The following is a 10,850-nucleotide window of genomic DNA, read 5'->3' as shown; positions in this document are numbered from 1 at the left end:
AATGAAAGCGCTCATAAATTAAGTGTGGGGAAAGTGGGTTTGGAAACGTTTGGTTTGAGAATTGAGTATGTTAGACTTTGTGTGAAAATGTGAAAAATGTTAAGAACATGTTTATGCATTCAAAACTTTAATCATATGCATTGAAAAAAAATTATTAAGAAAAGAAAAAAAAGAGCAGAAAAAATAAAAAAGGGGACAAAATGCCCCAAAGTAAATGGCAATAGCAATGCATATGTACTGTACTCAAAACTTAGAATGCATGAATATGTAGTAAACGCAATTAATGGGTAGTTATTGATTTTATATTACATGGATTGTCCTAAGTTAGGTGGAAAGTTTATGTTAATTAAGGATTCAGATTTTAGTCCACTTGGACAAATACAATCCTACCTTGACCCCAACCCCATTACAACCCTTAAAAGACCTCTTGATTTGTGTATTAGTGCATTAAATTTTTTGTTGATTGTTAGATGAAAAGCAAGCTATAGAAAGCAAGATTAGTAGAGAATTGAGAGAATTGACCCTAGACACTTGAGAGTTAGAATGATATACACTACCATTAAGGGTTCAGTGCTTAATTCTATGTTCCCTGCTTTCATGAGCTATCTTCTTTTTGCAAGTTATTTGTACTTCATTTTTGTAATTTGAATTAGTGAAATCCAGTTCATATCTGTTCTTGAAAGATTTATTTACTTTTTCACCAAGTAGGTAGAATCAGTTTAGCATGTAGTTGCATTCACATTCATAGGTTGCATTGCATGAGTCCTGCTTTTTCCTACTCATTTATTTTGTCTCCTTGAGTTTAGCATGAGGACATGCTAATGATTAAGTGTGGGGAGGTTGATAAACCACTATTTTTTGGTTTATATTGTGTTTAATTGAGTGGTTTTATCAAGCTTTTCACCCACTTATTTATATGATTTGCATGATTTTACAATTCCTTTCTAGTTTAGTTTTATGATTGAAAACTTGCTTCATAGATATCTTTTTATTGTGTATTTTAATTCTCCTTTATACCATTCGATGCTGTGATCCGTGTGTTAAGTGTTTCAGGCTTCATAGGGCAGGAATGGCGTAAGGAATGAAGAGGAAGCGTGCAAAAGTGGAAGGAATACAAGGAATTGAGGAGATGACCAGCGAGAAGTCACGCAGTCGCATCACGCGACCGCGCAAAATGGAAGAAATCACAGTGACGCGCTCGCGTGTCTGACGCGACCGCACGGATTGGAAGCTGCACGAATGACGCGAATGCGTGGACGACGCGCACGTGTGGTACGAGAAACGCTGAGTGACGCGAACGCGTGGACGACGCGGCCGCGTGAAGTGTGCAATCTGCAGAATTTTAGAAGTCACTGGCACAGATTCTGGGCCACATTTCAACCCAGTTTTTGGCCCAGAAACACAGATCAAAGTCAGGGAACATGCAGAGACTCAAGGGGGAGATCTCTAGTTATTCACCTTTTATAATTTAGATGTAGTTTTTAGAGAGAGAGGCTCTCTCCTCTCTCTTAGGATTTAGGATTAAGATTTCTATTAGGATTAGGATTTATTTCGACTCTTTATCAGGTTCAATATTCCTTTTACTTTATATTTCTCTTTTACTTCCAGATGCTTTAATGCTTGTATTACTTATGTTGCCTATTTGGCTTATAAACTTTTCCATGTTGGGATTGATTTTCTTAATTAATACACATTGAGGTACTTCAGACTCATGATTGTTTTGCTCTATTTATGATTTATTTTCCCTTTTGGCTTTGGTTGATTAATTGGTAACTCTTGAGTTGTCAAACTCATCGTGAATGATAATTATTATCTTTGCTAATTAATTTAGATTCCTATAACTCTGGTCTTTCCTTAAGGAGTTGACTAGGACTTTAGGTGTTAAATTAATTTATCCACTTAACTGACCTTCATAGTTAGCGGTTGACTTAATGGTAGCAGAAATATAATTCTCATCACCATTGATAAGGATAACTAGGATAGGACTTCCAGTTTTCATACCTTGCCAAGAGTTTTATTAGTTATTAATTTATTAATTCCTGCAATTTATTTCTCTTGTTCAAAACCTTTTCAAAAGCCAAAAACACTGTTTTGCATAACCAATAATAATTCATACTTCCCTGCAAGTCCTTGAGAAGACGATACGAGGTTTGAATACGTTGGTTTATAAATTTTATTGAGTTTGTTACTTGTGACAACCAAACGTTTGTAAAAAAAGGTTGATTGCTTGGTTTAGAAACTATACTTGCAACGAGAATTTATTATAACTTATAAACCATCAATCTTCAGTTCTTCACAAACCTTCTGCCGTTATAACAGAATCACCATTCTCATATGGCAAAATGTGACCATATTATAGTAATTTTTGAATACACCCATTTCCTTGAGTTGAATTTCAAGGCCTTATTTTTAATCTTTAACGTGAAGTTGGAGAACTGTCTTATACTCTTGTCTGGGAGAAGTTGATTATTTTTAACTGCCAATTTGAAGAATTGTTTATTAAATAACTTTTTTCTTCCTTAGTTGGTACTTTGGCAAACTCTTCCTTTTTTCATTCTAATTTCACTATAAATTGGAGATCTTCCTTATTGCATGAAAGTGTCATGTTTTTATAACAACTAAGTCTTAGTTCTAAAAGGTGAAGATGATACATATATCCAACAACACATCTAACAATGTCTTACTATCTTATTAAACAAGATTGAATTCGGTAACAAGCTCTTTCAAACTAAGAAATTGATATATTAAAAAGGTGGGCATTAAGCTTTTCAAGGTAGTAGGAATTATATATAATAAAAATTACAAATTCAATGACGACTTTTGTTTTATCATTTTACTAATCTCTTGATTTTAAAAGACTTTTTCCTTCAATTAGGTATGAAGTCTATGTAGAATAAGCTTCACACCCATTCTAATATAAGAGCAGAGAAGTATGTGTTAGTTCCGTCGACGACGGATACATAGAATATTTCTTTAAAGTTTAAACTAAAAATACAGCAATGATATTCAAAATTTCAACTGCACATCAAAACACATACTTTGTATTCTTAGTTTCTTACTACTCTCGAGGAACAGTTAATAAGTCAAGCAATATAAATGGAAAATGCACTCCAATAATCTAAGGTCTAAGAGGCATGCATTTTGAAAAGACTTTGTCCTTTCATTCTTTGCATTTGGCTTAACCTTTTTTGATTTAGAAAATGATTATGCACCAAGTAATTACAGTTATTAAGTTGAGATGTCTAGTCTTGCCAGTTACTAATGGAATTTGATAGGTGAAAATTTAATGCTTCTGTTTCTGTTTGAATTTCTGTTTATTCATTGAAAGTGCTACTCTTTGATGTTGTGAATGCTGAAATGCTGTTTTAATTTCCTCATAGTTGAATTTTTATAATTAATTTTAATTGATTGATTGATTGATTTATTACTTTTACTTGGTGAAATGAAGATATGTTCAAGTGGCTCATAGCGCTGAAAGGCAATGCCATGCCCTTACAGTAAAAGGTAACTAATTAAACTAAAAAAGAAAACCACTTTGTCTTGGCTTCTTCTGTTGCAAAACAAACATAAATATGGGAAAATGATATATAGTAATTGAGCATTGCATTTTGTTTATTAGAAACTAAAAGAGCGGTTATGTGTGGTGTGACTTGGCACTTAATGACATTATACACCCCGATGAAAGAGCAGAATATATACTCAAAGGATCTGAATTTGTTCAAGCTTCTTTTGGTTACTCCCCTAGTCTCCTCCCCTCTATAATTTCATATTATCTTCTTTATTATTGTTATTATTATTAAGAAATCATTACTATATCAGCTAATTTCAGCCAATATTATAGTGAGTTGTTAATTTTAGTAAATACAAAGCCCATTGATTGTAAATTTTTGTTAAATTTAAGTTTTAAATGTTTTTTAAATTGAATTTCAAATTTCTTATGATTGCATATGCCCTCCCACCATCATTTTCCATGCTTCAAAGTTTAATGTGAGTCAATTCTTAAACATTTATTTTTAATTTCTGATTGCAAGTCTTTTTAATTAGCTATTTGAAACTTTTTATTTGTTTAATTAAGCATGCAAAAAATAAGCATTCATTTCCTAATTCTAATTAATAAACTTGTCAAATGATGATACAAGTAGAGACGTATATAGATCTTGCACCATATATATATATATATATATATATATATATATATATATATGATTATTTCTCATTTACAAGCATCATATATCAACAGTATATAGATATATATATATATATATGATTATTTCTCATTTACAAGCACCATATATAAACACACTGATTATTATTATTATTATTAATTAATTGATTCCGATCTTCATATTCTAAATGTCTTCAACAATGTAAGTAGCGATCCCAAATGTTGTCCTGCAATCATCCTTCAGCATGTTGGTCATAGGCTTTGGAACTACTGCCTTCGAAACTGATGACGGTGACGTCCACAAACTGGCGGTGATGGAGGCCATCGAGCTCGGTTACGGGCAGTTCGACACTGCTTCTATATATGGCTCCGAACAAGCTTTGGGAGAAGCCATTGTTGAAGCCGTTAAACTTGGTCTCATAAGCTCCATGGATGAACTTTTCATCACTTCCATGTTATGGTTATCTGATAACCATCCCAATCTCGTTCTTCTTGCTCTATGCAAATCACTTTAGTAAAACCTACTTAATTAGTTTAAAATTCAATAATACGAATGAATAACTTATGGACTTGTGGGAATTTATATGCACGAATCTTGAATACTTATATCTCTACTTGATTCTGCTTCCTCTCACTCTATTTCAGCGGTTCTAGTCTCGTTCTTCTCTTGCTTGCCCTCACCGCGTGCTACCCATCGCTGGTTGTTGTCAATTCTAGTAAGGTTTGTTCTGCTAGCTTTTTTATCTTGTGATTTTCTGCATTTTCATGTGTAATTTTCTTAATTAATGGAATTTGTAGTGTCTTGCTATTTGCTAAGAAGTGGTTGTTAAATACTTAAACTGTGCAGTATCTTTAGTAAAATCTGCTCAAAAATGCAAGAATTATTAGAGGAAAAGAAATGTCTTGTTTCAGTTGGAATTAGTTGTCTAATGGCTCTGAAAGTCAAGATATTGATATTATTTTCAATTTGTTATTTTGAGTGTGTTCTATTGAAGAGTTCTTCAAATTTGAGCAATATTAGCAAGGTGTGTGACTTTTCTCTGATAATGGAAAAACTGTCCTTCCAGCTCTGCTATCAATTTATGATGATTATTTTTTTTTCTTGTGATTTATTTGCAGCAAGGAGAATATATATTTGCTTTGCAAGGTTGGGTTTGTTATTCTCTATATCTTAATAAGTGAATGTTTTTCTTGTCTATACCTTAACAAAAACATTCATTAGGACTTCCATTTCTGCTATCATATCCTGGTGTCTTGTGCTAAGACACCAGAGGAGGTATTGATATACATATTTGGTGAAGTTAGAAGAACCACACCATCAATTATCTATTTACCACAATTTGATGTTTGGGAGAAACTGTAAGTTCATATTTTAATTATTTGCATGTTAAATGGAAATGATCTCCCTGCCCAAAATTTATATTTTGTACGCATGTGTTCACTTATGTTGTGGGGCTACTTCAAATGCTACCTGAGTTTGATTGGTTTCGTAATCCTGCAGGCTCATGAACAACTCAAAGCTGTTCTCCTGACTTTGCTAGACAAATTTCCATTTGACATGCCTATCCTTCTACTGGGAACATCCTCAGTTGTGCTAGCTGAAGTTGAAGATGTACTACATTCAGTTTTTTCTCATCGTTCAATGTATTTTTGATCTAATTCACAACAAAACACCGATTTTTTATATGGAATGTTCATAAAGTTTAAGTGCTATAAGTATTTTTTTTCTTTTCTCGTTTTATTTGCATCACGAAGCAAACTTGTATAATGATTATTGATTAATGAAAGATGTTATAAAAATTTTATTTTGTGAATTTGTAAATTTAATGAAATATTTCATGTTGTAGTAATTAATTTTAGTATATTTATATATGTGTATAATATAAAATAAGAAATAGTATAATATAACTAAAAAAATGTTACTATAGATCTTTTGTAACTTTTTTAAATGTTACAAAAAATACCCATAGTAACATTTTTTTAAGTGTTACAAAAAATATCTATGGTAGCATTTTTTTAAGTGTTACATAAAATATCTATGGTAACATTTTTTAAGTGTTACAAAAAGTTATCTATGGTAACATTTTTCTAAGTGTTACAAAATATATCTATTGTAACATTTCTTTAAGTGTTACCAAGAAAAGTCTATTGTAACATTTCTCATAATATTACTATAGATCTATCGTAATATTTTTACTAAATGTTATTAAATCTTTAGAAAAATGTTAGTAAAACTCTTTAGTAAGATAGGGTATATTTAACATTTATTAAAATGTTACTAATATATATATATATATATATATATAGGTAACATTTTAATATGATTTAGTAACATTTTTTAAAGGTTAGTAAAAGTCAATTATGTAATAATGACACATATAATGGTTTCGAAACAACTTTTTATTAATATAAATCTTATTTATTAAAATAAATGAACATTAGAAGACTAACAAAATTTATTATTTTTAATAATTCTTTTTAATTATTAATTTTATTTTTTTAATCTAACAATTTAATAATATATTTTTATTTATAATTTTAAATATTAATAATTAATTATTAATAAAAAATAATAAATTTTACTAATCTTCCTACATTTTTCTATCGAATAAATATCAATGGTTATTAGGTTTCAAGATGGTTCCTTGTGGGGTGAATGGTTGGTCAAGGAAGTGATAATACTTGATTTGAGAGTATTTTTAGTGCATGCACTTACTCCTCATTATATTATATTGCCAATGCCATCGTCCATTGTGGCCTGTCGAAAACGACTCTCTGATTAGACGCAAGACAGAGTATAGTGATATATATATTCCCATTAATCAGTGTAGACGAAGCTAATTAATTAGGAGAACTATGCAACGATGTAAGTAGGGAAGATACAGCTTGAAACTTATATAATTAGATTTATACTCATTAATTCATGGGAACGAATTGATACAATCGAAATTTGCAATTGATAAGAATTGTGTTTTAAGTAATTGATAGGATCTAACATTTTGCTAGCACTATTTAAACAGCCAGTCGAAAATTTTGTGCGATGAATAATAGGAGTGAGAATATTTTAATTTTCTTTACTACTAAGATATAAGATCATGTTTTAGAGTGTCAGTGTTTTCGTTGAGGACTGGGTGTGTTATTGTGTGTGACAATAAGCATAAGTGTTTTAATGCTTCTTTCTGTAAAAGTCATTACTAGGCACTTTCGGACATTTACTAATAATAAATTTGAATGACAAAATAGAAATGATAAAGTCCAGTATGATCTCAAATATTATTGTTGTCCAATAAATACATCTGAAGCATCAAATTTAGACGACATCAGCCATCTTTTGTACAATTAATTTGTATTCGCGCTCCACGTCAATGTAAAGTAGAATCAATGTTGAAATAATAATTAAAAAAAAAAAAACTAAGAAAATTGGGGGCCTTGGTGTATGGTGATGATGTATATAGAGAAAGTGCAATATGACTGGTGACGGTGAGATAGTAATAGGTAGATAATGTTGTGTTGATTAATTAAATGGCAGCGCAGCTTTCCTTAATTTAATTTAATTTAATTCTTAGAAACACACTACACACACGATGGCTCGCTAATGTCCAACCGAGATATCCATGACGAAGCTGGCTTACACCCTGAATCCTGGACACACCATAGCTAGCAAGCACCCTCCATCCCCCTCCGAACAACTAACTAACTAACTGGTCAGCACTTTCCCTCCCAATAAAATGCCTTCCCCCAACCGCCAACTGTCTCATCAACTACCAAGAACCACACACAACAAATCACGCAAAAACTCATGCGTTCCAACAACACTTCTTCTTCTTCTTCTTCAGGCAGTAGTGGCACTGGTCGGCACCCTTTGTACCGAGGAGTGAGGCGCAGGAGCAGTGGCAAATGGGTCTCCGAAATCAGGGAGCCAAAGAAACCTACCAGGATTTGGCTTGGCACTTTCTCCAACCCCGAAATGGCTGCTATTGCTTATGATGTCGCCGCTCTTGCTCTTAAGGGTAACGATGCTGCCCTTAACTTCCCCGACTCCGCTTCTTCCCTCCCTGTTCCTGCCTCTTCCTCTGCCCGCGATATTCAAGTTGCCGCAGCCAGTGCCGCTGCTGCTCTCGGAGCCGCCAAAGACTCCATCGAGGGAAGCCGGGGAGCCGTGGCAGGGAATGCCGTTGCGCTGGAGCAAGAGTTGCCGCTCTCCCAAGCCAGGAACACTATTGACAACAATAATGAGTTTGTGGATGAGGATTTGATTTTTGATATGCCTAATGTTCTTCTCAATATGGCTGAAGGGATGCTTCTTAGCCCTCCTCGTTTTCATGTTGCCGATGACTACACTACTGCTCCAGAATACGTGCCGGAAGATCCACACCTCTGGAGTTACCCTTATTTCCCATGACATACATATTTTTCAAAATAATATTTCCCACGTCTTCGTATAAATATCTGTCGCTATTAAAATTTGACATATTATATTTAAATACAATAAGTTATTAATATACCAAATTATTAAAGTGACAGATATTTTTAAAGCAAAAATATATAATAATTATTAATATATGCTCAACTCCAAAAATAACCTAATAATAATAAGTATCTGTATTATAATTAATAAGGTAAATAAGAAAGGAATATGACCGTAGTGTATGTATCTTCCTTCTCCTTTATATTTCCCCTCTTGGATTTTTCTTTGATCCCTTATGTACATTACCTCTGTGTTGAGGTATATGTGCTGCTCTTATTACCTTGCACCTGTATGTTTTTACTGTCCTAATGTAATGTGTTGACGATGAATAATATCTTTGGTGGTTATTGTATAATCTTACAATATATGCTGCTTAAAAACGTATCAGGGTTCGTGTATATGATATGATGTTCTACTACATTCTCTCCGCTGCTGGTGCTGTTGGTTCTATGGCAGAAAACCCCGATTTTTGAAATGACCGAGGAAAGACAAGTGGGAACGTCTTAGTCAATGGGAATTGATTATTACTTTGCTGAACTAAATGACGAGGGCTATATCCCACCTAAAGATTACACAAGAATTTGGCCTTAACAAACTTAATTAGCTTTATAGATCAAGAAACATTATAACCTTACATAGATGATAGAGAGAAATTATTGTATGATTTTGTTTACTAGATATTTTCTTTTCATTGTTAATAATAAGTGAGTTAACAATCTTTGAGTTTGTTTGATGATGTTAATTCGAGGAATGGAAATGACTCCAATTACATATATTTCAATGTTAGGGACACTCCGATAAATACGGTTAAAACGTCTTTTTTTAAAAATATTTATTATTAACTAAAATTTAATATATATATAATTAGTTAAACTATATTATTTTTGTTAAAATTATATCATACAAATTAATTTAGTCAAAAAATCAATAAACTAAATTTGAACTAATATAAATTAAATTTTTTTTTTTATAAAAAATGACTACAATAATCATATTATAGAAAATAACTAAAATATTTTTATTATATATATATTTTTAATTTTAAAATTCTTAAATTCTAATCCTATAATGACACAAAAAAATAGAGTTAAAATTTAGGGTTCTTAATATATATATATATATATATATATATATATATATATATATATATATATAAAGAATATTTTAGTCATTTTTTACAATAGAAATATTGTAATTATTTTTTATAAAAAATATCAATTTAGACCGGTTTAAGATATAGTTTATTAATTTTTTGACCAAATCAATTTATCTGATCTAATTTTAATAAAAATAACATAGTTTAATCAATTATATGTATTAAATTTTAATTATTTAAAAATATTTAAAAAAAATATTTTAACCGTCTTTATCTAAGTAGCTCTCTTTTTAATTATAGTATAAATATGAGTTTTAAATTAAATTTTAGGGTTGTAATTTTAGTGTAAATATATGAGTTTTTTTTTCATTTATTATTATTGTTGTTGTTATTAAAGATAAAACAAACAAATCCAAGTGCAAGCCATATGATTTTTTAAATGACAAATTAGAAGGAAAATATAATAATTAACAATTAAACTCATCAAGGCCCATAAAAAAGAATCAGACATATCGGTAAAATAGTAAAACCCTTTGCGATTCTTCTTCCACAACAAACGAGCTTCTCTGGTCCCAAAAAAAAAAAAAAAAAGAAACACTTCATCTCCTCACTAACTCAAACTTTCATCTACACGCACCATTTCTCTTAAGGTTATATTCTTCTCCTCTTTCTATCTTTCTAATTTATTTTCTACGGTATAACCAATTTTTAACTTTTGTTATATCACTACAATAAATATGGATTTTAGCAATTTGAAAATCTACAACACTTTAAAATTATTCTTTTAAATAGTTTTAGACATCAATTTTCTATAATATTACTATTGAAGTTTAATTTTTTATTATTTTATATTAATAAAATAAAACCGTTCTCTTTAACTTTTTTAAAGAACGATTTTATAATCATTACAAGAATTTATTTTTAAGTAATGATTTTTTAATGTTATTTAAATAATTGTACAAAAGATACACTTCAAAATCGTTGCCAAAGTTATTACACTTTAAAACTGTTTTATTTGATAGTCTTAAATAGTGTTTTTTATAATGTTGCTGTTGGAAGTTTAACACTCAAAAATTATTGTTATAAATAAATAACGAATATTATTTATGGAGAAAATAAAT

General features: G+C 30.7%; 2 protein-coding genes across 2 annotated transcripts; both read left to right on the top strand.

Annotated features, from left to right (window-relative positions):
- The first annotated feature begins 4,410 nt into the window (after positions 1 to 4,410).
- LOC130934207 (D-galacturonate reductase-like) lies at positions 4,411 to 5,819 on the top strand. The gene is made up of 3 exons (XM_057863794.1): positions 4,411 to 4,625; positions 4,811 to 4,886; positions 5,667 to 5,819. The coding sequence occupies exons 1-3, from the start codon at positions 4,411 to 4,413 to the stop codon at positions 5,817 to 5,819; spliced, it is 444 nt and encodes a 147-aa protein (XP_057719777.1).
- A 2,145-nt stretch (positions 5,820 to 7,964) lies between these two features.
- On the top strand, positions 7,965 to 8,567 carry LOC130934206 (ethylene-responsive transcription factor ERF024-like). Its single transcript, XM_057863793.1, has one exon. The coding sequence runs from the start codon at positions 7,965 to 7,967 to the stop codon at positions 8,565 to 8,567; it is 603 nt and encodes a 200-aa protein (XP_057719776.1).
- Positions 8,568 to 10,850: the final 2,283 nt, after the last annotated feature.

The sequence above is a fragment of the Arachis stenosperma genome, chromosome 6, assembly GCF_014773155.1.
Source record: "Arachis stenosperma cultivar V10309 chromosome 6, arast.V10309.gnm1.PFL2, whole genome shotgun sequence".
In the NCBI taxonomy this organism is placed as follows: Eukaryota; Viridiplantae; Streptophyta; class Magnoliopsida; order Fabales; family Fabaceae; genus Arachis; species Arachis stenosperma.
The sequence above is the reverse complement of the archived record's forward strand: the minus strand, read 5'-3'. Positions and strand labels throughout refer to the sequence as shown.